The 27,236-nt window shown below is 40.8% G+C and overlaps 2 protein-coding genes across 5 annotated transcripts in view; one reads left to right on the top strand and one right to left on the bottom strand.

Annotated features, from left to right (window-relative positions):
- The window catches only part of MPHOSPH8 (M-phase phosphoprotein 8), a 48,011-nt gene extending 38,636 nt beyond the window's left edge, over positions 1-9,375 (top strand). For 2 of the 4 annotated variants that reach the window (XM_081549102.1, XM_081549100.1), the window contains exons 6-15: positions 24-149; positions 229-317; positions 1,246-1,386; positions 1,996-2,082; positions 3,486-3,640; positions 5,305-5,459; positions 6,760-6,887; positions 7,825-7,908; positions 8,262-8,328; positions 8,429-8,605. In XM_081549102.1, the coding sequence (XP_081405228.1) occupies positions 24-149; positions 229-317; positions 1,246-1,386; positions 1,996-2,082; positions 3,486-3,640; positions 5,305-5,459; positions 6,760-6,887; positions 7,825-7,908; positions 8,262-8,303 (1,007 nt within the window). In that variant the 3' untranslated portion in view covers positions 8,304-8,328; positions 8,429-8,605. Of the gene's footprint in view, positions 1-23; positions 150-228; positions 318-1,245; positions 1,387-1,995; positions 2,083-3,485; positions 3,641-5,304; positions 5,460-6,759; positions 6,888-7,824; positions 7,909-8,261 lie in introns of all 4 variants that reach the window. The other 2 variants (XM_081549101.1, XM_081549099.1) reach the window with 1 other exon arrangement.
- Positions 8,792-27,236, bottom strand: part of PSPC1 (paraspeckle component 1) — a 77,600-nt gene continuing 59,155 nt past the window's right edge. The window contains exons 7-10 of the transcript XR_014071044.1: positions 13,355-13,418; positions 12,580-12,687; positions 11,306-11,439; positions 8,792-10,921 (exon numbers count right to left, since the gene is read on the bottom strand). The gene's annotated coding sequence lies outside the window, so the exon portion shown is untranslated. The remainder of the gene's footprint in view (positions 10,922-11,305; positions 11,440-12,579; positions 12,688-13,354; positions 13,419-27,236) is intronic.

Below are 27,236 nucleotides of genomic sequence, written 5' to 3'. Positions count from 1 at the left end.
AATAAGGCTCTTCTGTGTCCCAGATGGTAGACAGCAGGTTCTGAGTCTGGGCATGGATCTGCAGCTGGAGTGGATGAGACTGGAGGACTTCCAGAAGCATCTTGATGGAGAAGATGAGAATGTTACTACAGCAGATGTGATTCCAAGCAGTGAGTAGTTTCGGAATTATAGGGATCTTCTTCATGAATATAGTTAGTGAAACCTAATTTATCTTCTCTTTCATTTTAGATTTATTGAGGGATGCTGTGAAAAATGGGGATTATATTACCGTGAAGGTTGCACTTAACTCAAGTGAAGAATATAACCTGGACCAAGAGGTGAAGTGTCTTTGTAAAAATCTGATGAAAGGAAGATGGAAAATAGCTCTTTAAAATAACTCAGGTTTATTTTTTAACTATAAAAGTAAGAGTCAAACATTGTAGAAACGTATAATAGAATTACAGTTCTTGTAATTCCAGCCCTGTATAATGACCTTTAGTTAGCCATGATATGCCTGGTTTTGTCTGTGGTTTAACCTCTGCACTATGAGGGGAAAGTGACTCCTTGTTTTGTCACCATTTGTGTTTGATTGATAGTTGTCTATTTACAGCAACTGCCCCTCTTTCTATTGTTTTGGGGGGTTTTTTTGACCATGCCCTTGGCTTGCCAGATCTTAATTCCTGGACCAGGGATTGAACTCATGCCCTCTGCAGTGGAAGCACAGTGTTAGCCACTGGACCTCCAGGGAAGTCTCCAATCTTTTCTTCTTGTTGCTGAGTTTTTTCACACTGATTTATAAGGATACTTTAATAGAAGCATATTAACCCTTTCTGTTTTACGTTTTTGAGTCGTACTGCTTGGGGTGATTTTTATTTTTAGGTAGTCACATCATTTGATCTTTTCCTTTATGGCTTTTGGTCGTCTAATCTTGCTTAGAAAAGATTTTTATATATTCTTTTTTAGTTTTCTTGCTTTAATTGTGCATTTTTTAGGTTTAATCCTTTAGCATTACATTAAAAAGATATTGGGATTTTCATTAAAATTGCATGAAATCGATTAATTTGGGAGTCTTTTTTTGAGGAACGTATCTACTCTGCATTCATTCAGCTCATCATTTCTTCTCTTAAGCCAAATTCTGTGGGTTTTTTCTTCATGTCGTTCTTGTACATTTATTTTAGATGCATTCATACAAATCATCTTATTATGTTCATTGGGATCTTTCTCTCCCACACTTTTGCTACCACATGTGTAACAAAACCAACGCAGGATTCAAGTGGGATGACACTGGTGATGCTCGCAGCTGCAGGAGGGCAGGACGACCTGCTGAGGCTGCTCCTCAGGAAGGGGGCGAAGGTGAATGGTCGGCAGAAGAACGGGACTACGGCACTCATCCACGCCGCCGAGAAGGTGGGCCACCCAGCATGCTGTGCTCTCAGTCTTGGGACTGAGACAGAATCTGTGTCTGCGGGGCAGTGTGCCAGTCACACAGCCACATAACTTAGTTCAGTTCATCTATGACTTGTCATAAATCAGTGTTTTTATTGACAGTCGTACTTTGAAATTTCCAAATATCGTCTATCCAGTTGGAGGTGATTTGTATTGAAAAAGAACTTCTGATTACAAGGTATTAATACTGATTTAATTCTTAGATTTTTAAAAAATCTTTTCCAATCTAAAGTGTTCCCTTTGGTTAATAATTTAATTAAAATGTTCCCATGTTATCTTATTAAAGGACTGAGATGAAGAGGTTCTTTATGTTGAAACCAGTGGTTAAACTTGAGGTTGAAGTTGCTGGCAGGCAGTGTGCGGTTGTGCAGGGTGCCAGCGGGAGGGGCCTCTCCCAGGGGGCGGGGGGTGGGGGGAGGAGTGGAAGCGGTGGTCTGTGGTATTCACCAACCTGCATGAGATAGAATCTGAGTACTTTTGTTGATGGCTAGAAATTTCAAAATATCTTGAAATATCTTACTTGTAAAGAATTTGAAGGGATTAAATCCACTTTTTTTTTTTTTTAAACAGAACTTTTTAACTACCGTAGCTATTCTTTTGGAAGCAGGAGCTTTTGTAAACGTCCAGCAGAACAATGGTGAGACGGCGCTAATGAAGGTAAATGCCTCCCTGGGAGCACTGCCCACCCACCCACCACCACCACCACCACCACCACCACCACCACCACCACCACGCCCCCGAGGGAGCATGTTCTCCACAGGACCTCCCACTGCCACTGTACTGGGGCTGGTGATCGATGGGGAGAAGACAGTCTGTGGACTTGAAGGGGTTGCAGCCGAGTGACAGAAACAGACCCAGAAAGACGGAGGAAGCACAGGGAGCTGTGGGCTATCTAACCTGGTGGCCAAACTTTGTGGATTCAAGCTGAGCCTTCGAGAGAACCTGGCAGCTGGCTCAGCTGCATCCAGGTCGGCTGGGATGAACCGTGTCAGTGGAAGGGGACGGGCTGTGCCCTGCAGAGACTTGGGCATGGAGCAGGTAGATGGGTATTCGTTACTTCACATTGGTGACTTCATCTCCTTGGCCTCAGGTTTCCTCACCTGTGCCTAGATTGTGGAAGTTTGGAGATGCTCCCCACCCCCGAACCCACAGCTCCAGGTTTTCTGGCCTGAGGTGCTGTCCACCCAGCAGGTCATGACCCTGTGTGGAAGCTGCGGCTCCTGCCTCCTCCACGACGGGAGAGCTCACTAGGGGATGGTGGCTGCGGTTCCTCTTCTGACCTTCTTTCCTGAGTCAGGCAGATGGTCAGACCCCTCGTTCACCGCGGGCCGGACCCTGAGTCTGTGCTGGACTCTTGCCGTTCTTCTTCCACACTTGGGAGTTAAAACTTGTTCGCTGCTGGTGTTTGTTTCATTTTTGGTTGATAGAAATGTTTATTTTGTTCAGGCACCCTCCTTTTGAATTTCAGTTTTCCTTTGTGTTCCTATTGCAGTATTTTTAGAGCATAGGTGGCAGCTGAAAGCATGAATTTAAAACTTTAACTTATTGAGAAACCACCGGGCACATTCTAAACAACAGATATTTAAACAGTCAGGAGCATAAAGGGTGTGTGGGGGGGGGTGCACAAAATTGTCTACATCTGTGCCAAGGAAGTAGGAGTTCATCCAGATAGCAGCTGGGAGCCTTCAAAAAGTTTAACCTGGAGAAAGACTTAATCAGAATAGAGGCTGGACTTTGATGCTGCTGTGTAATATCCCCCATTACAGTGGGTGGCATGGATTGGTTTGCAGACTTGTGGTAGGATTTTTATACATACTATAAATGCTCAGGTGTTTAACATGTGAATCTTAAGCTCGGGAGAGAGGCAGGCTAGAAAGTCGAATTGGGAGGGAAATGGCAGAGAAGCAGGAGGGAGGGTTAGTCGCAAGAGGACCGCAGGACTTCTACTTCCAAGCCAGTTTCCAACTCAAGGGGTCCTTCTCCATGGAGAAGTCTCAGCTCAGAGAGGAACAGTCACTGATCACAGTTGAGTAATTTTTACTCCTTTACTCCTGACACAGGCTTGTAAAAGAGGAAACTCAGACATCGTCCGGCTGGTGATTGAATGTGGAGCTGACTGCAATATTCTGTCAAAGCACCAGAACAGTGCGCTGCATTTTGCAAAGCAGTGCAACAACGTGCTGGTGTACGACCTGCTGAAGAGCCACTTAGAGACGTAAGTGTGGGAAGAATGTGCCCTCTTGGGACACATAATGGACAGTGTGTATGTAACTGCTCAGAAAAAGATTGTCAAGTACAAGTCACGATGGGTTTCTGGTCTAAGAAGATGAATTTTAAAAGTGGTGTACAAAGTCTGCACGTTATTGAGGACGTAGAAACCTTCAAACTTAATGTCGTTCTATCTAGGAGTATCATCTTAAAATCTTAACTACTTAACTACACTCTTAACTTGGCTTCCAAACATTTTCTTAAAACCATTTAAACTTCATTGTTTCTAAGAGATATAATTTTTGAGAGCGGTTTTTAGGTTCTGAGTGAAGTTGAACAGAAAGTAGCGATTTCCCACATGCATTGTCCTACCCTGGGCAGTGAGGCTGTCACAGTCGATGTGGGGACCCACCATCGTAGCTGACCCACACATCCTCCTGACCTAGAGCCGCCCGAGGTTCCCCTTGGTGTCACAAATCCCGTGTTTTTGGGCAAATGTGTGATGACGTGTACCCACCATCGCCTTGTCACACACTCATCTCACCACCCTAAACATCCTCTGTGCTCCACCTGTTCAACTTGGCCAAACCCTGGAGACCACTGATGTTTTTACTGCTAGTTGGACTCAAACAGTATTTGCCCTTTTCCAGGTTTGCATCTTTGTGATAAGCATTCATGTTGTCTTTGTGTCTTTACGCAGCCTGATAAACTTGCTTCTTTTTAGTGCTGAATGGTTATTAACATTGTCTGGAAATTATCACAGTTTAGCTATTCAAATTCATGCATTTTCAAATGAATTCAAAATCATTACATGTTATTGGAAGTCCATATAAATAATTTAGTAGCTTTTTATTACTTCTCTTGCTCACACGTAACAGGAGCTTCAGGAGCAGTACTATTGTAGGTGAGGTGCTTTCTATCAGGTAGCAGAGCCCCTCTCCTCCTCACCCACCAAGAGTAAGATAGGACTTGGATCTTCACACCTGAAAGATGGTTATTCTTGTTCCAGACGTAGGCAAATTTCAGACAAGACAAAAAAGGCAAAAGGGGGTGTTTCTGGCAACCTGGGCTGCCATCACCTCAGCCCAGCAGCCAGGTATTGGTTATATTATAAGTGGCCACCAAGTACGGAGACTAGCCTGCCTGCTTTGCCTACGGCTGAGGGGGTCCAGGCATGCTGGGCTTTGTTTCACATCTGTGACTAAATGGTTTTGGGGATTTTATGCTCCTTAAAGCAGAGCATCTGTTGGAAGGTGGCAGGGGGGGTTCGGGTCAGGTCAGTTACACTTTACCTGCAGGATACTTTCTGAATTAGCACCAATCATTTTATTTGACTGCTTTCTAAACCAAGTACTATAACAAGACTTTGTGTGACAATTCTTGGCTTTATTTTCTAGCAGAATTTTTATTTCTGGTTCTCCTTGATCATTCATGCACTCATTTGATGAGTATGTGTTGAGCTCCAACTGTGTGCCTGGCACAACACAGAAGACTCGAGGGGTGGCGAGGGAGAGGACATCTAGGACAGACAGATGTGTGCTGTTTCCCATAGGAGTGCTCAGAACAAAGAGATTTTTCAAGATGGCTCTGGGGAGGCTTCACTAGTCTGATTGTTTTGTGCCTCAAGATTCTTTCCTACATGAACAGCTTTTACTCTTGCTTTTTTATTAGACTTTCAAGAGTAGCTGAAGAAACTATCAAGGATTACTTTGAAGCACGTCTTACGCTACTGGAACCAGTCTTCCCAATAGCATGCCATCGCCTCTGTGAGGGGCCAGATTTCTCAATGGATTTCAATTACAGACCCCCACAGACTATACCAGAAGGTAAGCCTTGTTTTTCTCCCACTTTGAAATGTGACATTATAAACATTAATAACCTTTTCTTTGAAGAAAACCTTAACAGACTCCATCATGTATACTAATTATTTAAAATAGGTAAGAACAAAATGCAGCCAGTACCATCGTAGCTGACCCTGAGGAGTCTACATTTGTTTTAGAAGTATAGAAGCTGGGTCTTACTAATTATAATACTTTTTATTAAAATTTACTGAAATCTAGCTTTCAACACAGTAAGCCCAGAATCAGTATTTTTCTTGAATTGCCCTTTTAAAGAGATCAAGAATAAAGAAAATGTGTTGCCCCATTGTAAAGTTGAGTAGTAAGAGATGAGAATTTCAGTACTGCCTCCTATGAGTTTATGCTTAACAGCTACTTGGCAGGGGAGACCATGGCCACGGCCACCTCTAGGACACGGGTGCCTAGTATATGGAGTGGAGACAGCACTCTCTTGGCCTGAAAGGTGGGAATTGGGTTGGGTTCTGGCTTTTGTTTGTTCTTGTTGTTCAGTTGCTCAGTCATGTCCTAACTCTGCAACCCCATGGACTGCAGCATCACACTCCTCTGTCCTCCTCCTCTATCTCCCAGAGTTTGCTCAAACTCAAGTCCATGGAGTCATTGATGCCATCTCATCCTCTACTGCCCCCTTCTCCTCCTGCCTTCAGTCTTTCTTAGCATCAGGGTTCTTTTCCAGTGAGTCTGCTCTTCACATCTGTTGGCCAATTTGAGCTTCAGTATCAGTCTTTCCAATACATATTCAGGGTTGATTTCCTTTATGATCAACTGGTTTGAAATGTTTTCTTTACCAAAGATACCTGGCTATCCTGACTCTGAGACTCGGCATATGGTCTCAGTCTGCTCTCAAAGCCCCACCCAGACCAGGACTTTCAGCAAACACCTTTACAAGTACTCAAGTTTGACAGACATTGACCTTGGTATCTTGAGGGGTGTGTAGCTCTTAAAGCTGAAGGAAAACAATTTATATTGAAGGAAAACAATTTATATTGATAACCATGAAACAGATGCCAGCAAATTGATTAGAATTCCTTGGTCATGCCCTTTGTTTGGATCAAGTATGTGTCTGTCAGAGTAGGGTTAAGGGCCACTCCCCCCCGGATCCCAGTCACTCAGGTTGGCAAGAACATAAACATGACCTTCATGAACACATTTTCTAATAGGATTCCCTGTGGATGGCCTGTGCACTTAGGCTCTCATGATGCCCTCAAGCTCTGCGAGGTGCTGTCTTTGGATGGAAATTAAAATCAGTATTTACATCTCCTCGATTCAGGCTCTGGCGTGCTGCTGTTTATCTTCCATGCAAACTTTCTGGGTAAAGAGGTCATTGCTCGCCTCTGTGGACCATGTAGTGTACAAGCTGTTGTTTTAAATGATAAATTTCAACTTCCTGTTTTTCTGGTAAGTCTCTGTAGTTCATTACTGATGAGTACCTTCTTCTAAAAGCTGAGATGACTTATAAATTCTTATGTTAATTGCAGTTTTTGGAAATGGCAATAACCCAATAATCATAAATTGTTTTAAAATTCTCATGGTCTAGAAAGTAATTTTAAGTATGCGTTTAAATGCATTATGGACTTCCCTGGTGGCTCAGATGGTAAAGCGTCTGCCTACAACGTGGGAGACCCGGCTTCAATCCCTGGGTTGGGAAGATCTCCTGGAGAAGGAAATAGCAACCCACTCCAGTATTCTTGCCTGGAAAATCCCATGGACGGAGGAGCCTGTTAGGCTGCAGTTCATGGGGTCGCAAAGAGTCAGACATGACTGAGCGACTTCACTTCACTTTTAAATGCATTATAATTACAAATGTTCACTTAAAGAAAATTCAGAAAGTAAGAAAAGCATGCTGTTGTTTCAAAAAATCCCAATGCAATCACTGTGCTGCTTGTATTTGTTTAGTTTTAATGCATCATTTTAGGTTATCTTTATATAAAAATCAAAATTATACTAAGATTTTTATATAGTGACCATTTTACTATAATTTTTTAAAATTAAAAATGCCCTTGAAGAGTCTTTGTTGTTACCTTTGCCATATATAAAAGTCTGTCCTTAGGCTGAATTAAAGTTAACTGGTTATGAAGATTTTTAATACTCATGCTATAGATATATAGCTGGATACAAGTTAATGAACGATTTATGGCTATATTGCTTTTCCAGATGAAGGTATCTAAGTCAAGGGAAAAGTAATCACAGCATGTTGCCTTATAAAGAAATGCAAACAAAATGTGTATTTTCTTCTGTATCATTAAGAGTCTAAAGATGTCTGGAGTCGGGCTGTTTCTAGGTAAGAGACGGCTGTCTGCAAAAATGCTCATCTTTCGTTTGCTCTCTTCCCCAGGACAGTCATTTTGTTTACTCATTCAGCCCCGTGGCAGGCCTCAATAAAATGTTCATAAGGCTGACGGAAGCACCTTCTGCTAAGGTGAGAATCCTTTTCTTGCATCTAGTGCTCGGGTGTTTCTTAAAGTTTTCAGGACCGTTGTGTTCCTGCCTGGATCTGAGATGGGCTCAACCCTCTGATGTCCATGGTACACAACCATAGGGGATGTTCTGTACTTTGATATTTAATTTCCACACATACGACCACTAGCTAGACTGAATAAGGGAGTAACCTAAAAATTCAATTACAAGTACTTGGCTCTTTAATTAAAATAATGGTAATCTAGCCACTACGTTGATAACCAACCAGTCTGAGAATCCTGCCAGAGCCAGGGTGTTTCCTCTCTTCTAACTAAGGGAATCTAGAAATATATGCTTTTTTTTCCCTTTCAACAGGTTAAGTTGCTAATAGGTGCATATAGAGTACAGCTACAGTGACCAGAAAGAATTGGAAGAGTAACTCGTAAGACCTATTTCTAAATACTCTTTGAAGCAGTTTGGAATTCTGGCACAGCTAACATTTCCAAATTTAAAATTTCTTCTGTAAACCTCTTGCATTGAAGGCCAGTCATCTGTTACAGTCTGTTGAGATGGGACACAGTGGGTCTAACATAAAACACAGATGTAAGTATTTGTGCAAGTGTTCTGAAATCTCGTGTCCAGACTATGTTTTTCCACAATGTGGAATGGTACATATGAGGATTATTTAATTAAAACTTTTTTTTTTTTTAACTTGAAAATTTTTTTACTAGCCCCAGTGAATTTTTGTGTTAAAAAACCCCAGCAGGAATGTTACATTAAGTTACCCAGGCACTAAGATAAGGTGTGAGTTTGCAGCCCTCAAAGTAGGACGAATCTAAAGAAGACTCGAGGAAAGTTTGACCTTTCCAACAAGCTGTTGACATAGATCCTGAGTAAGTGACAGCTTTGTATATCTGCAGTTATCCTTTATTGTTTCCAAAGAAAATAAACCAGAATCTGAGATATAGCAGAAAAAACAAACTGGAACATTACTTGAGGCATAAAAGGTATAAAAGGTGATATTACATGTGAACTGTATCCTTGTTCTTGGACCCAAGTCATCAGATGGTCTGTGCTTATTCTGAACGCTGGGAAGGCCAGCCACACTGTGCCTCCTAGTTTGATTGATTTTATAATTGAGTTAAATTTTAATGAAAAATTTTCAGAAATGTCACATAGGTCCTCTCAGCATCCACAGGGGACTGGGTTCCAGAAGCCCTTCAGATACCAAGATCCAAGGATGCTTAAGTCCTTTATATGAAATGATGTTGTATCTGCATTTGGACTAACAAACAGTACCTAATACAAAGTAAATGCTAGGTGTTAATTGTATGTAGAAGGTTCCTGGTGTGCTGTTGGGAACTTTTTTCTGCCCTAGATGCAGACAGAACCTGTGGATACTTAGAGCAAACCACATACACTGTATAGACATTTCAGGGTTAAACTGACTTTTCCTACAGTGTCCTCAATAAAATACAGTGTTGGTCTATTTTCTATCTCAAGTCTCAGACTTCAGCAAAAAGGTGATGTGAAATGTGTAGTTTAGCAATACCTTAGACTTTTCAACTGTATTGGATCCTGTACTCCTTTGCATCTGACTTCACAGCTCTGTGTCAGCAACAGTGCACTTTGTCCAGGATTGTAAGAGAAGTGAGTTTTTAAAGAACATTCCTGTTATCATAAGAGCACACCTTTACAAGAGCGCTGGGAATATAACCACTTGTAGAGCCATGCAGGTTAATATAGTTGTTTTCATCTAAACTCACTTCTCTCTATAGCAGGTGAACCTAAGCACATGTGCCCTTGGGTGGAGAAATTCTGACCCTGTGGCTTAAGGATGATGAGGTCTTGAACCTCTTAACTCCCAACTGACAAAGGCAGCTGATCAGATCACATCCTTCAGTTAATAGTTCCATATGTGTGTAATGATTGCTATGAAAAACCCAATTCTCAAGCAGTACCTTATCAAAGGTTTGCAGATTTGACGCTACTACTATGAGTAGAAACCAAAGCCATCTCAAGCCCCAACCTACAACTGAGCTTCATCCTAGGACCACAGGAAATCTCTCAACTACAAATGGGTTTGCATTGCTCATTATCCAGACTCACTGAAGAGCAATTAGTACACATTTTTCTACTTCAGTTTTCTCTTGACTCTAAAAACCATGACTCCTCAGCAGTTACTACTTCCTAGTGTATATATTGAGGTAAGGACATAATGCAAAATTGGGTTGTCAATTTAACTTACCAGAGACGAGACCTGGTCAACTCTCATGAATGTGGCTGCAACAGGAAGCACGTTATACACCATTGTTCACGGTGCCAGCACCAGAGAGAAGAGCCTAAGATACCTGCCAGTAAACGCTGAAGTATGGTTGGATGGGGAGTTACTGTCTTTGCTAGACATTCTCATCTTAACTTCTTAAATTTGTAGAATTTCTTCAGTGGAATGTCAGGACATTTCCATTTGAAGCTTAAGTGCTACTTTTAAAATTCTACTTGGAACTGTTACATTTCCAGAGTTAAGTCATACATATGAGAATTTGCTAGTTTATTTAGTAGTAATAGTAAGACTTTTTAGCATACAGAAAGTTGACAGACTTTAGAGTGTTTTATGATAATGCCTTGTAGTATCTTTGCAACAGTAGGACACAGATACGAGAATAACAAAAAATGATTTATAAAATAAGAATTCAGAAAAATTTGAGACTTGCCTGGCAGTTGAGTGGTTAAGACTCCATGCTTCCAATGCAGGGCGTGCAGGTTCAATCCCCAGTCAGGGAATTAAGGTCCCACATGGCCAAATATATAGTTTTTAAAATCTTTGAGAATTTAGAAAAATTTCATGAATGTACTAAAATCTCTTTCACTGCATAATACAGTACAAACCCTTTTAAGTTATTTTGAAAAACACTGCTAGGTAAGCTCAGGACGCTGAGGGCATCCACACCACTTCCCTCTGCCGACCTGCAGGCGATGAAGCTCTTTCCAGGCCTGACTTCTCCCAACTGGTACAGAAGAGCTTTACTCGTGGGCTGGAAAATGGTAATAACAACAGTGAGGTCCACAATTCAGTCTGGACACACTCACCGTGAGCTCCCCAAGAACCACCCTCCTGTCTGCCATCAGTTTTTTGTGGAAGAAGCTGACTTCCCGAAGCTCTACCACGTCTTGATTCACGTCTTACTACTTGCTTCCCTTGGGCCAAGATACATGTCAGTAAAACTATGATTCTTCTCACTTGAACAAAGAAAAATTTATAAGTAGTTCCTTTGTCTTGGGGACTAACCCAAAATTGTAGGTTACTTGGGGTATTGTTTTAAGAAAATACAACAATTTCTAGTTCCAGGGGGTGGGGGCTGGGTCTGTGGTAGTCAGTCAGTGTGCTAAGGGAAGGTATACAATTGAGGAAAACAAACCTGGATAAAGTGTCATGACTGGTCATCTATCCACAGGTTGTTTATAATGGAGTGGTAATAAATTGAAAAATAAAACAAGATTCTTCTGGCTCATTTCTCCCTTGTCATTAATTTCTCCCACAGAATGATCTGACCTGGGGGAAAAAAAGTAAATTCATTGTTAGAAAACAGGAATAGTATATCCACAGAATGATCTGACCTGGGGGAAAAAAAGTAAATTCATTGTTAGAAAATAGGAATAGTATATATTTTTCTACAGAAAAAACAAGGTTTCTGTTATAAATGATTTGCAAGAATTCATGACCTGAAGTCATATATTTGACTTATAAAACTTTCTATAACTAGCATTTCGTTGTGAACTCATATATAGAGATTAAGTACCTTAAGAGTTTGGAAAACCAGGTCCCTAGCCCAGAGCAGCACCACCGTGTTAAGAAATGTAATTCTTGGGCCTTTAAGTCACAGAGTGGGGCCCAGCAGTCTGTTCTAAGATTTCTGACAGTGAAAGATAAGACACTTCCGTCTTCTTCCTTCTTCTAGAATTAAATATACATCTCCCAATTTATTTAACTGTCAAAGATAGTGTTTTCCGTGAATGAATGAAGTTTCTTTTCACTGACCAGAAGGTAAAGTCTGGAATGAAAAGCAGTAGATTGGCCACATAAAACCGTATCTTCAGCATCACATCACAGTTGGCCTATGTACATAGGGGTTTTTTTCTTACCCGTATTTTACTTAAGGAAGCTACGTACGAAAACACTTTGAAAATTTAATGCCAACAAAATGCCCAGAGTATAATTATCTGTAAACCTATTTTCAAAGGACAATTATAATTGATTAATCAGTAAAAAGAGGGTTTTTAAAAGTAAAACATAATGAATTTTTAAAGGGGGCAGGCAGGGTAGAGCTCCTTGGTCTAGAGCTTAAGAATCAGTGCCTTCACTGACATGCCCTGGTCAGAACTGAGATCCCAATAAGCCATGTGGTGTGTCCAAAATTTAAAAAATAAATTGTTGGATCCCACTGCACACACACCCCTCCCAAGATCCTGTTCAGTAGAAGACAATGTGTAGACCTGGGAATTGGCATTTTCAGGAAGTTTCCAGGTGATAGTGATTCTGACTGGGAGCTTTGAGAACAACAACCCAATGTAATTCCAGGGCTGGATAACAGCCTGATAAACAGCTGTCATATTATCTGTCCATGAGACCACAGATGCTTTGAAACGGTGACATTTCCCAAAGGTGTGGCACCGGTCAGTGCTTCTCACTCACTGTGGATGCAGATCCCCTGAGACCTTATTAAGCCAGTGGTCTGATGCCATCGGTCTCATCTCACAACCCATGCTCAGGAAGGGCTGATGCTCCTGCTCCCCAAGACCACTGTAACAAGAACAGATTAAAATCACCAGATTAGGGGTGGGGGTGAAGGAAGAAATATCCTTAATACTTTTGGGATCTATTAGGGTGACAATATACCATCATGACAGTTCTGTCATGATCACATAGTGTGAATGATTCTAAAGAACTTAATGTATAATTTAACAAAATATTAGAAAATCTGTTTCTAAAATCCTCTTAAAAAGGTGGAAAGCAGCAAGGAAAAAAAGGGAGCTCATGTCCCAGCTTGAATCTGATTTTACGATAATGAGCCATTTTTAAGATTATAACACTTTCCTAAGGAACACAAGACTAAAATTTTAGGCTGAGAATCACTAGAAAACAGGAGGGAATTTTTTCCTGTGTAAATAGGACCTGTTCAGTGCATTTCTATTCCTGTCCAGTCTTGCCTAAAGGCAAATCAATATATTAACTACCAGTGGGGAAAACTGGAGCTAAAAATAACCTCAAATCTTGCTCAAAGGGCAGCAACCCCCGGAGTCGCATACAAAGACAGAGAAGCACAGGTTTCAACTCGGCCATAAACTGTTCTACTAATGCTAACACATGGACCAGGTCATTCAGCAAGTCCTGGCATCCAGAAGATGAAAGGAGCGGCAACTGCAGGTGCTGGCTGACCTGAAAGGAAACTCTGGCAAGTTTTCCTCACCTCTCAAATTGGGCTCACACAGGAAGCCAAATTTCAGGTAGCTTCATCCATGTTTCCTTTTCTCCTAGGATTACAATAAAATCAGATTTAGCCCTTTAAAAACAAGTTTAAATGATCAATTAAAAACCACAAGTGTTATCTCATTTCCCACAGTCCACGACAGGAATTAAGTTCCACCAAGACGCCATTTAAATCTCTATCTCATCTGATTATGTATGTCCATTCAGGCAAGATTGTACTTTGTTTCGTCAAAGAACATCAACTGACTTAAAATTGTGCTCAATTTTGTGTTTCGGCAGCAGAGAAAACACTTAAATCCTAGATGGTAAAGTGTCCCATTTTCATTTTCCATAGATAGGTCCTCCTGTCTGGACTGCTGGTCCCTCTTCACAGCCCGTGACGCTTATAATACAAAATCCTACATAGGATCCCAATTCCTATTCTATATACAAAATGTTATTCAGCTTGTTCCAAGGCAGGGCACACAAAACCTGCTGTGCTCCATCAGATGACTTCTTACCTACCAAGAGAGCATGCACTCTAGGTTTCCTGCTGGGGTACAGGTTTATGTTTATTGTTACCTCATCCCTATGAAGTGTGTCTTAAAAGCATCCCTGAAATACTAGTGCCGTAGTACACAATTATAATTGAGAAGTAAATAACTAGTTTTGGATTCAGAACTTGTAAGGTTGCGTGACCCAAATATACTGGAAGTAACTATCCTCAACTGGAACTTTTCAAACCCGTTTAGGTCTCAAATTACCTGAGAATTGGATGAACTATCACCCTCCCTGCCAAAAGCATGCAAAAATTATGTGAAAATCCTGCGTGTGAAACAGACTCACAGGTACCACGCCAAGTGATCCAACAGGCTCTGTGGTCCCAGTTTAAAAACCTTAAAATACTTTTTCAAGCAAAGCATGCCATAAATCAACAAAAATTATGTTTTATATTATTTCCATCTGCAACTAGCATTCTACATTAGTTTTATAACTGTATTACCTATATATACATTACCTTTGGTAAAATCAAGGATGAGAATAAAAATGGAAATAAATCAAAATGGACACCTGGATTGCTTAATTCTTACAGACACAATGACACCCGGACTGCTAAAGATTTTCATTATCTCCAGTGAACCCACAAATTTTGCAAAGCAGTAACTACACTGAAAACTAAAAAGGTACTCTCCAGAATTTAGAAACTGCTGGTTGCCAGTCTTAAAAAGGGTGGTTTACCTTAATCCTTTAACTCAATATTAAAAAACAATCACTAGAGTTTTGTGTAAAGTAGTCATCTCTGGGATTCCTTGGCGGTACACTGGTTAAGAATCCACTGCCAATGCAAAGGACACAAGTTCAATTCCTTGTCCAGGAAGTCCCACATGCCATGAGGCAACTAAGCCTGCGTGCCACAACTACTAAAGCCCAGCCACCCTAGAGCTGGTACTCTGCAACTAGAGAAGCCACTGCAACCAGAGAGTAGCCCCCACTCTCCACAACTAGAGAAAAGCCTGCACGCAGCATCGAAGACCCAGCACGGACAAAAAACAAAACAAACTAAAATAATGAAGTAGTAGTCTCATACTGAACATGGCCAGACTTACTCTGCACTGGATTGTAACCAATACCAGTAAGACACTTAGAGGTGTTCTGCTACCCACATCCATTCAGTGATGATCATAATTTGGAGTTAAGAATCTGAGGAGATGTAGAAGTCTGATAAACTTTTAATATTTTCTGATCCTAAGGAATATTCAAAATGTGAAAATCAACCAACAATTGCATTTAAATAAAGATAATTTTTTTGGCCATGCCACAAGGCTTGTGGGAAATTAGTTCCCCAACCAAACATCAAACCCAGGACTGTCAGTGAAAGTGGCAAGTCCTAACCACTGGACTGTGAGAAAATTCCCTAGGAAAAGGTCTTTAAAATCTGAAGCTGTAACTATACCAAAACTATGTGACAAACATGGTCTGTTTTTAATTTTAGGATAAAACTGGCTCAATCAGAACTTTGTAAGGTCTTCCCTGGTGGCACAGTGAATAGGAATCTGCCTGCCAATGCAAGGCACACAGGTTTGATCCCTAGTCTGGGAATATTCCATATGCCACAGAGCACCTAAGCTCTCATACCACAAATAACTGAGCCCATGTGCTTCAAAAGAGAAGCCACCACAATGATAGGTCCTAGTACTACAACGAAGACTAGCCCCCACTCGCCAGCACAAAGCACCCATAAATAATTTTTAAGTCATAGGCAGTTACTTAAAAAAGAGCTGTGTGAGAATTAATGTTGATTTTACATTCCATGCCAGCACATCTGAAATGGCTGGTAACAGTGAAAACAAAAAGGACTCCAACCACACCGTAAGATTTTTTCACAGTCAGAAATGTGAATGGCTAATACCACATGCACTTTTCTCTGATGACTTTTCTCAAATAAACAAACATTAAAAATACAGAAGGTGAATTCTTAACAGTCAACTATGTACCAATGAGAATGAGTACTCACATTCTCATTTTCCACTGAGTATACAAGTCAATCATTAATACATAGTCTATTATATAAATAATAGTACATTGCAAGAAATAACTATGGAAGATAAATACTACATAATTCAACAAGTATGGAGGTCGAGGCATACTCTACAAAGCTCTTCCAATTAACAACACATGAATTGTAAAAATGGAAGAAACAGGATTTTAATAATGGCTTATGGTGAAAATGGGGTCGCTAAGAGTTGGCTCGACTGAGAGACTTCACTTTCACTTTTTCCTTTCATGCACTGGAGAAGGAAATGGCAATCCACTCCGGTGTTCTTGCCTGGAGAATCTCAGGGACGGCGGAGCCTGGTGGGCTGCCGTCTATAGGGTCACACAGAGTCGGACACGACTGAAGCGACTTAGCAGCAGCAGGAGCAGCATGGTGAAAAATAATACCTTGCCAGAAATCACCCCCAAAGGTAATGTTCTCCTCTGGAGCAGACTCCTGTGGTATGGGACCATAAAGGCATCACATTCTTTACTAGCAAGCTTGCAAATGCCTTCTGAGAAATTCTGAAGTTTGTAGTTACGGGGGAGGGGACATCCTCATGATTGTCACCCTCTGTGATCTTATGCAGAATGGAACATGATGGCAAAGACACCACAATAATGGCTGCTAAAACAATAAACCAAAGGCTATTACCACAGGCAATTTACAACACAAAATATGTACTATACTCTTTACTGAAATAATCTCATTCTGTTACCTAATACATTCTCTTTAAGCAACAAAGAATATATCTTCAAAGACTGTAGAGAAATAGTGTGTGATTAAGAGAACAGTATACCGAAAATTCAGAAGTCATTATTTTCCAAGAAAACGTAAAAGCAGTAAATCTGTTAAACACATGACAATACATATATTTACAAGTTCTTCCTGCATTTTGATGTAATACAATTTCAACTGATGAACACATGATACAAGAAAATACACCTTCAACTGACTGAATTCATTAGAAGGTAGACATTTTCTCAACATGACTCTGTAATTTTCATGACTTCTGGACTGAAAATTTGCAATAAAATTTAAAAAAACTAAGGCTTTGATTTTCTATCAAGTTCATGGATCTTCTACATATGTTTCTCATGCCAGATATCACAAGTTCAACTAATAAGTAAGTTTCACCTTTCAGCTGGTATTATACAAAAATATGTAATAAAAACATTCTATTCTGGATTCCCAACATCATCTGGCTTTTCAGAATTCTAATAAAGCTAACTGTGTATACACACACACACACACACACACACACAGGTTATATGCACAGATCAGTGAGTTTTATATCAGCTAATAATGAAACTTACACAACCTAGTTATAAACAGCAATTAAGAGTATGGTAAAAGGCAAATGTGCTTCACTAAAAAAGATACTTTAAGGGCCAAAACTATGTGAAAAGGTAATCAACATGAGAAGTTACTAGGGAAACATAATGTGCCTGCATCTCAACAGTGAAAACCGACAGGACTGATGCTGGCAAGGAAGGATGCAGAACTGCAGGCATCATCACTGCTCTCTCGCTACAAGGCCAAACAACTCTGGCAAACTGCTTGGCTGTTTTATACGCAACACTCAGCAACTCCACCCTTCAGTATCTTCCCCATGAAAAACTAAAGGTGTAACTAATTTGCAGAAGACCATTCATAGCAGTTTTATTCTGGATAACCCCAAACTGTACACTGCTTCAAGCATCTATTAACAGGAGACCCAATAAAGTGTGGCATGTTCATTGAGTGGCCATAAAAGATGATACATGGCCCCCAACTAAAATAAATAAATTTATTAAAAAAAGATGATACATGAAACAACATATGTGAATCTCCAGTAAAATATCGTCAGAGGCAAAAATGTATACATTGTAAGATTCTATTTGTATGAAGTTCAAAAATGAAAAATTAACGTATGGTGATCAAAGTAGACAAGTGCTTGCTTGCCTGACATAGGATGGATGGACTGGAAAAGAACATACCACTCTCAAAGTTATGAAAACTGAGTCAGCCAGCCATTCTGCCAAACAAAACAGATTATGCATGACAGGCCAGAACAAATTTTCGAAATCAAAACTAAGTATCTTTAAGTGAAACAATCAGAAAGAATTTAAAGTTCATGTAGCAACCTAAAATTAGGAAATAAGTAAAGTAGGATCATGTTCAAGAATCATTTATCATTTATAAATATTACATAACATTGAAATCTGGAAAATACTGAAAAAAATAAAGTTTTTATTTTTAGCCACAAGGCACTTTTTAGAAAAAATTTTTTTAAAGTTCACTGAGGGCAACTAAAATCTTCAGAATAATTTACTGATATTACATGCCATCTTTTTCTTAAACTGTCAGAAAATTTACTACAGTTACCAATGTAAAGTTCAGCAAAAACTCACATAAAATTAATAAAGTACAAACTGCTAGCTTTATTAAACATAATTAGTGTCTCTAAGAAAAGTTAGGGTTAGCCTGGCATGCTGCAGTCCATGGGGTTGCAAAGAGTCAGACATTGAGCAACTGAACTGAAGAAAAGTTAACATTAACTCAGTTTCAAGGGCCCAGATCTGTATGTATCTGCCATATGTGCAAAAGCAATTGTCATGAGAGAAAAAAAGACCTTGGAATTGAAAAACACCACTGAAAATTGTCAAACTTAATTATGTTCCCAAATGCCTACAACGGCATTTCAAGTTAAAAAAACAAAAAAAAAACCCAAAACAAAGAAAGCAAAACTCTTCAAAACAAAAGTAAAAAAACAAAAATCCAGGGACTTCACTGGTGGTCCTGTGGCTAAGAATCTGCCAGCCAATGCAGAGGACATCTGTTCAACCCCTGGTCTGGGAAAACCCACATGCCTCAGGGCAGCTAAGCTCCTGCACCACACACCTGAGCTCACAAGCTGCAACTACTGTAGCCTACGCACGCCAGAGCCTGCTCCACAAGAGAAGCCCGTGCACTCACCCCTGCTCTTCGGAACTAAAACATATGCAGCAAGAAGACTCAGTGCAGCAAAAAAATAAATTTTTAAAGGGAAAAAGCCCAGCAGCATTATCGGGTTGTGATAATATTTCTCAAGTGCCCTCCCCAAAAAAGCCAAAGAAAACCGGCCTCTGTGGTTGTATACTCAGGTTAAGTTTTAAAAGTCCAGCTACAGCAACGATAAACTGTGTTTTTTTTTGCTCAAGATGACATGATTACAACTTGTTCAGCCTCCACTGTTTTCTTTAAAAATTCAATATTTCAAATACATTACTGTCACAAAGAATCCCAAAGTAGTTACTTCACAAATTAACCATGTTCACATATAATGAAAAGGAAATAGAATGAACTATCAAATGACAGTCAACAGTTTCTTCAACATATACTTCAAACCACTTAAACACAGCATCTAACTTACATTGAAGATACCATGTAAATGAACAAACCAGGAAAAGCATTTCTTGCAGAACCCATTATGCATTCATATGCAGTGAATAATATCACAATGCTGTACTTAGGAGACGTCATCGTTTAGTTGCTCAGTTGTGTCCGACTCTTGCAACCGCAAAACACCAAACAAGTTTAATGTGCACTGTTGTGGGTTGATCATCTACTTAAAGCTACTTAAATACAAGGTGGAAATAGGTGCTGAGCGACCTCAGTGAGGTGGCTGGAGGGTCACAATCTCAGAGACGCTCTTTCACTCTGGGTGCCACCTACCAAAGCCCCTCTCACGGGAACTGCTTCTGAGTTAGTGTATCCCAAACAGTATTTACATGAAAACTCAGCAGGCCAAAAAACATCTGGTTGGGTTAGCTTACAGAAAAAAATCTAAATGAACTTTTTGGCCAACTCAATTCACTGAGGTGGTTAAATGTTTTAATGCTCTGTTCACAAGCACTGCACATGATTCCAACCATTTCTTCTGGAAAAAGAAGGGACTGAAAAGTCTAAAAATGGGAGAGGTTTTCTAAAAATCCTGTGTCACATTCTTTAAAAGTGCAAAATTTTATTGATTATTGGGGAGTTTGAGAAATTCACACTCTGCAAACTAGAGGACCAGAAAACACAAAAACAAGGCATAAAAATCCCATAAAATCATCCATCACAAATCTCACTTCTCAAACTTTTTGTCTCCACAACATCTGAACATGCAACATGCTCACCTCAGCAAATGCCAGGAGGGCTGCTTGATGTTCCACCACTTGGCCAAGGACCCCACAACCCTTCACAAAGTGCCACAGGAACTATGGGAATGTGTGGGCACCTCGGCACTCCCTTGAGTACCATATATGCTATCGTATTTCCCATTTTTGGTCACCATGAGGGCTTACAAAGACGTATTAAAAAAATCTCACTGTGACTTCCAGGAACTCCAGTGCGAGCCTGGAAAGCTGCCTGCTAACTGATTTCACAAAGCGAGGTGGACAGGGAAGCAAGAACCCCTTTAGAGCCTCAGCTCATAGCAGTGTCCCTCAATAAACTGCTCCAGAGCCACTTAACTCCAAACAGAATTCAACTGAAACTGTTCACATACTAATGATGAGCACTGCTACTGCAGTAAAACAAAAAAAGAGAAGGCAAGCTTTTAAACAGATGCCCACCACCACCTGCTTCCCCACCCCAGAAAAAAGTCTGGAACGAAAGGCACAAGATATAGGGGCATGTTCCTACTGAGACAAAACAAAAAGTTGAAACAAATCTGGAGTTTTCAACATTCTAAATTTGTGTGTGCGATCATCTAGCTACATCAAGTGACTGAAAAATAGGAAACTTAAATGACTTCAAGGTTGAAAATCAGACTCCACTGTCTCTGTTGCTTCCTGGCTAAACTTCGCTGAGGCCCACAGATGAGCTCCCCTCAACAGTAGACAAGACACCTTTCATGACCATCAAAGCTGAGCCCAGTGCATCCGAGTCATCAATAGCCTGTGTGGACCAAGCCTAGCTCCCCTTCCCCTCTCTTTACTGGTCACTGGTCTGCCCGTTGCTTGCATCCTGGGCTCTCCTTCTGTCAAGTCCTTCATGAACTGCTACAAGCCTTTCAGCTCAGTTCAGTTCAGTCGCTCAGTTATGTCCAACTCTTTGCGACCCCATGGACTGCAAGATGCCAGGCTCTGTCCATAACCAACTCCTGGAGCTTACTCAAACTAATGTCCATCGAATCAGTGATGCCATCCAACCATCTCATCCCCTGTCGTCCCCTTCTCCTCTCGCCTTCAATCTTTTGCAGCATCAGGGTCTCTTCCAATGAGTCAGCTCTTCGCATCAGGTGGCCAAAGTACTGGAGTTTCAGCTTCAACATCAGTCCTTCCATGGCCAAAGTACTGGAGTTTCAGCTTCAACATCAGTCCTTCCAATGAATATTCAGGACTGATTTCCTTTAGGATGGACTGGTTGGATCTCCTTGCAGTCCAAGGGACTCTCAAGAGTCTTCTCCAACACCACAGTTCAAAAGCACCAATTCTTCAGCACTCAGCTTTCTTTATAGTCTAACTCTCACATCCATACATGATTACTGGAAAAACCATAGCTTTGACTAGATGGACCTTTGTTGGCAAAGTAATGTCTTTTCTGAACCATAAACCAGGTCGCATCACTGCCCAGCCCAGCCCAAGCCTTTTCTGTGGCTTCTCACTTGATCAAGTAAGTCTCGTGGCCTTCACATGCATGGCTCTAGTCTTGTGTTCTCAATAGGCCAGAACTGCTCCCCAGAGAGAGAAAATTAGTTCATCAGCAAAAATTTTAAATTTTATGTATAAAGCACAAATACAGTATACAAACAGCTATCTGTGGTGCTAAAATTTCACTGAATGGGACAGTTGAGGGCTTCAATCAGACAAAAATGGGAGGAGGAAAGAGGGATGAGAACCCTTGGTTCACTCAATTCCAGCCACAATCCTTTCCTTGCTGTAAATGGTACCCCTCAGCTTGAACAGGGCTCACCTTCATCCTCTAACCTCCCAAGCCTCCTCCTGTCTTTCATATCAGCTCAAGAGCTGCCACCTCCTCAGGAAAACCTCCGGGGCTGTCCTGGCTAAGTGGACAACCTGCCTCCTCCCACCGCCCGCAGTGATGCGGATCCCAGCTGCAACCCCAGCACCAGTAAGGCCACACCACATGTTCAAGAACACTGCTCACCTGCACTAATACCCACCATGCATGAGGGAACAGAACACCATGGAGAGAACACTCATCAAGACAGTGGATACTGGGAAAGTGACCTGTGATCAAGGACATTCCAATGTTTCAAAGAGCAAACTACTCACTTAGTCCTTGGGTATACAACGTACATGTAATTATTAATACCTTAAGAGACAGAAAATTTTTAATTAAAAAAGTCATTTTACTTTGTTATAAAATGTTCAGTTTATATAATAACTCATTGAATAACAAACTGTAATCCTTTGGGAATGAACACAAGTGTTTCTAAACATTTTATTAATTTTACGTAAAACTTAAAATATAGCTTAGGGACTCAGCCCTTTTTGGTTTATAAATGTAGTATATCTCCCTCTCCAGTATTTCCAAGTAATACCAGATTTTAAATTCAAAGTGAAATTTTAATATCAACAGCAAAGAGGGGGAGGAGTCTTCTAGAATAAAGAATTCCCAGTTCTTCCTACTCTTGCTATTTAACAGGTGAACTTCAAGTCAAGCACACCGCTGTTAATAATGTTCATTCTTGTCACTGAAGAACTGTACCATTTTTTTAAAATGAAGATTTCTGAACTTGAGTCACATGCTCTCCTCTATCACAAAGAATACACTGACCCATTGGCTCTCCCAGTTCAATCATATAATTTCTCTTCCTAGACCTTTTACCATCACCTGCAAAGATGCCATTATTTCCTATCAACATTTGACGTTTACTGAGTTTATGCCCTCGGCTAAGGACTGCTGGGGATAACGTTAAGTTGTCACTGTCCACAGTAAGGGCAGGCAGCATCTGAAAAAAAAAAACGTTAAAAACACACATACGTGGGCTTCCCTGGTGGCTCAGTGGTAAAGAATCTGCCTGCCAATGCAGGAAACATGGGTTCATTCCCTGATCTGGGAAGATACCACATGCCACGAAGCAACTAAGTCCCTGTGCCACAACTACTGAGCCTGTGTTCTCTACTGAAGCCCATGCCCTAGAGCCCATACTCTTCAACAAGAAAAGCCACCACAATGAGGAGCCCAAGCATTGCAACTAGAGAAAAAAGTCCACGTAGCAACAAAGACCCAGCACAATCAAAAGAAAAAAAAGAAGACCCAAAAACCACACGTACTCAATGACCAAGGGATTTGCCTAGCAGAAATTTTATCCTACAGACATATTCACATGCAGTCTCTATTCTGTGTACCCAACCACATGCTAAAGAGAATATAACGGGGGAAAAAAAGAATGAAACACTGTCCCCAAAAGATCTGGTACACATATCTATGACCTACCAATAAGTATAAGAAGAGTGAGGGATCATTTAGAACATTGAAAATAGAATATTGTGAGATCGTTAATAGAAGTGTGCAGTGTGTATTGTGTTTAGAATGTAAACAAACATGCCTGTGAATGCACAAAATCTTCCAGATGTATGCACAAGAAATTGTAATCATGGTTGCTCCTGGACAGAGAAGCTGGGTGATGTGTAGACAGCAACGAGAGTTTCACTGTGCACCAATCTGCATCTCCGTGTTTGTGTATTAGATGCATATTATTCAAAAAACTCAAAATACACTGGATTAGTTTATGCATCAATAGTATTTGAAGGCCTCTTGATTTTTATGAGATGTTAATGCTTTCTAATACACAATGGTGTGACAAAGAAGAATTTCCAGGTCTCCAAGAAGGACCTGAATGACACTATAGTACACAGCCTGCACTAAACAGGGCTTATTCCACCTCTGGTTTCCAGTCTAATGCTGGCCATTAACCAAGTATGAATTAAGTAAGTTATTTAAGTGTGCGTTTCTAATGAATACAATGGCAGTATTCTATGGAGCCTTAAAGGTTTAGCTGTATTCCAGTATAAGGCTCAGTTCACCGAAGCCTTCAAGTTCAACCTAAACATCCATATAGAGATGTGTAAAGGGTGTATCAGCCCCTAAACATCAGCCCCTAAACTATATACATGTGCACTGGTCAACTATCTGCTTCACACTTCATCAATTCGTGCTCTCTGTTGATGACTGTCAGAATTCTCAAGCCAAGATCATTTCCTAAGCTGAATGGTTTTCCATACTCAGCACCATTTCTCAATGTCACAAGAACTTGAAGAGCTCCCTCCTGACCTCACTGCTCTATTCCTGCAAGTTGGTGGCACCAAAATGGTATACCGGAGTTGGGGTTCAAAACCAGTCAATCTTGCCTTCCACAAAACCTCCCCAAAATTCAGTTAACCACCACGTTCTGACCATTCTGTAATTCACTGATATATCTTGATTTGATTTCTACCTTTACTCTCCTTTTCCTGATCTCAACACGCTGTCTGGCCTGCAGTCTGAGTTTAACCAGTTTAAACTTTGATCCTTCCACAATCCAGGTAACTTTTATGAGATACAAACCTCAGGACTTACTCTCTTGCCATTACACTCCTTGTGGTTATCATGGAGTAAGAGCTGACTAGTTTTCCAGTCTCACTTTGGCTAACTTCTCACTTCGTACACCTTTGTTCATACCAAGTCCTCTTTGATACCACCTGCTCCCCAAACAAGATGCAACTCACCCTGGAGACAATACTGGGACATCTCTACCTCCCCAAACCTTGGACACACTCATGAAGTAATTCTCCCCTTATGTTCTGAAGGGTCCTCTAACCCTCCTGCCCTGAACAAAAACATTCCCTTCTCATTCACAGTATGCAAATCCTTTCCAACTAGTTTATCTTATTTCCATTTCTCTTCTCCAAACTCCCTGTAACAATTCTGAACAGGTTTCACGTGTACTGTACCAAGTCGCCAAGTGTCCCCAGCACTGCCACTGAACTGTGCACACAGCAAGTGATTACTTCACATGAGCACACACTCTAATGAGCCCAGCACAACAAGGTACACTCTTTTCTGATAACAAAACTCCAAGACTTATTGTGTATTCAACACATGCTCTCTCTCGAATTCTGCTTCCCAATTCATGCAGGTATGACCAATCTCAACCCTGCTGGTGTTCACCAGCCATCCCTGCATTGCACTTTAGTTCCTGTGCTGTACTCGAACTGCAAGAGTTGAAGTTGCTCAAGAACGTGAACTACCTTGTGTCCACCCCACACTGGCTCCTTGGCCTTAAATGAAACAAACACTTTCTGTATGGTGCTAATAGACCTTCTTCAGAACCAATGATTCAGAATCACCAGCCACGTCTAGTGAATACCTAGGCTTTATCCACATCTAACAATAATGTGATCCCTTACAATTCATTTGTGGGCCCTATACGGTTTTTAAAAAATCATTTATTTTATTGAAAAATATAGTATTAGCATATACCCAAGTATCATGACAGCAATAAAAGGTCTACATTAAATTAGCATTTTTAATACCTACATCATGATGTGATAAAATTCATTTAAAGAAAAAAAAAGCAAAATTCACTGTAGCACTAGCACCCATGCTGAGTGTATGTGCGCTCACACACCGTCCAAAAGAAAAGGACAAACTGGAAGAGAATTGTAGTTAATGGTCACAATGAACTGTCCAGGGTTCACTTAATGCTGATCTTGCCGAGCACATGCCAAGAGGAACACATGGATCCACAAGAGCCCTGTAGCGCCAAGGGGCCCAGGGCTGCTGTGGCTGTTCTGACAGCTCGGGTGGGAGCAGACAAGGCCGGCCTCCAGAAGGAGCCACGTAAAGACGGTGATGAGGAGCAAGGGAAACCGAGGAAAAGTTCAAGAGAAAGGGCACTGGGAAGATTTTATGAAAAACTGAAATAGTCCAAACACCTAATTAATTGGTCTTAAAAAACAATTCTCTTTCTACACTAAGTATAAAGGCAGGAAATTGAACAATTCAAATAAATGTATTAAAACATATTTATATTTCAAATACTACATATTTGCTATATATATAAAAAAATTAAACATCTAACTCAACCTTGATTATATTTATTTGACCTTCATTAGAAGTTAGTACAATATACACACAACTGTAACATCCTGATTTTTACCTGAAATGGCACTATATTGTAAACTAGAAAAAATTTTTGATCCTTTCCAATTGCAGTTATCTCCCAACTTTTCAGCAGCTCTGACGTCAGGGAGCAAAGAAATCTCAAAACAGAAAACTGCTGCTTGCAGGTCCCCAGATGGTGGCACCCCACCCACTCTTCATACCCTGCCCACATTAATCTGTCTTCACCATAAAGCACCTGACTAGTGAGGAGACTTACAGAAGCCAAAATGGCAGGGACTAACTATTATCACTCTACAGTTAAGTTTGCTATATAATCTAGAAACATTTCAAAACACCATCTCAAAGGCAACCCAGAAAAGCAAACAATGACTACAAGTAATTTTAAAAATCCCCTGAATCCACCCAATTGAACCATAATAACTGTTAACCAAAAGACCACAATAATGGAAGCAAACAAGTGAAAACAGGGTGCAGTGAAAGGGAGCCAGCAGCCTTAATCAGGGTATGGAATAATGACTCACCCTTGAATAGGAATTAACAACACAAAAGACCAAGAAAGAGAAAAGTTTCTTCAAATTCTGTATTACATGCTTTTTCTCCTCCCAATATTTGTACAAACTAGTATCTCAATCTCTTTTTTGGTATAATACCCAACTTACTCAACAAAGCCTGAGAGGAACAACTATTCCCTTCAAAACAGAGCATTACTGACTATTTCTCCTGGAAACCATAACCACGGAGCCACCTTACAGTTCAGTCACTGGAAGAATTATCCCCATCACCATCTGTGTCCACTGGAGCACACATGACGATCACGCTCCCTGATGAGCTGTTCTGGCCTACTTGTTCCCTTCTCTGCAGGGCATACCAACGCCAGGAAAACAAGAATGGAAACTTCAAAAACCAGCAGCCTTTGGTTGACACTCAATTAGAGAACACCAGACTCTCCTGGAGAGGACACTGGCAACCTGCTGCCCTTTCTCATGAATGCCTGGGGGTCCTCCGGCACCAACCTCCACTGCACGGGGTTCAGCCACTCACAAAACTGCAATGAGAGCCTTTTTAAGTTAAAAGACTTCAGAGCCCCGAGAGCACAGCTCCAACCCATACCAGCAACCTTGCCTCCCAGGGTCCCCTCCATCCGTCCCAAATCACTCCCTTTACATTCTCCCTTCTTCCCTAGCTCCTCACTCTTTCTTTCTAGACATATTTCTATAGATGTATGTAAGAGCATATAGTCTCCCAAACTCTATTACACATGGGT

The sequence above is a fragment of the Giraffa tippelskirchi genome, chromosome 12 (genome assembly GCF_054371585.1).
Source record: "Giraffa tippelskirchi isolate mGirTip1 chromosome 12, T2T-mGirTip1v1.2.pri, whole genome shotgun sequence".
Lineage (NCBI taxonomy): Eukaryota > Metazoa > Chordata > Mammalia > Artiodactyla > Giraffidae > Giraffa > Giraffa tippelskirchi.
The sequence above is the reverse complement of the archived record's forward strand: the minus strand, read 5'-3'. Positions and strand labels throughout refer to the sequence as shown.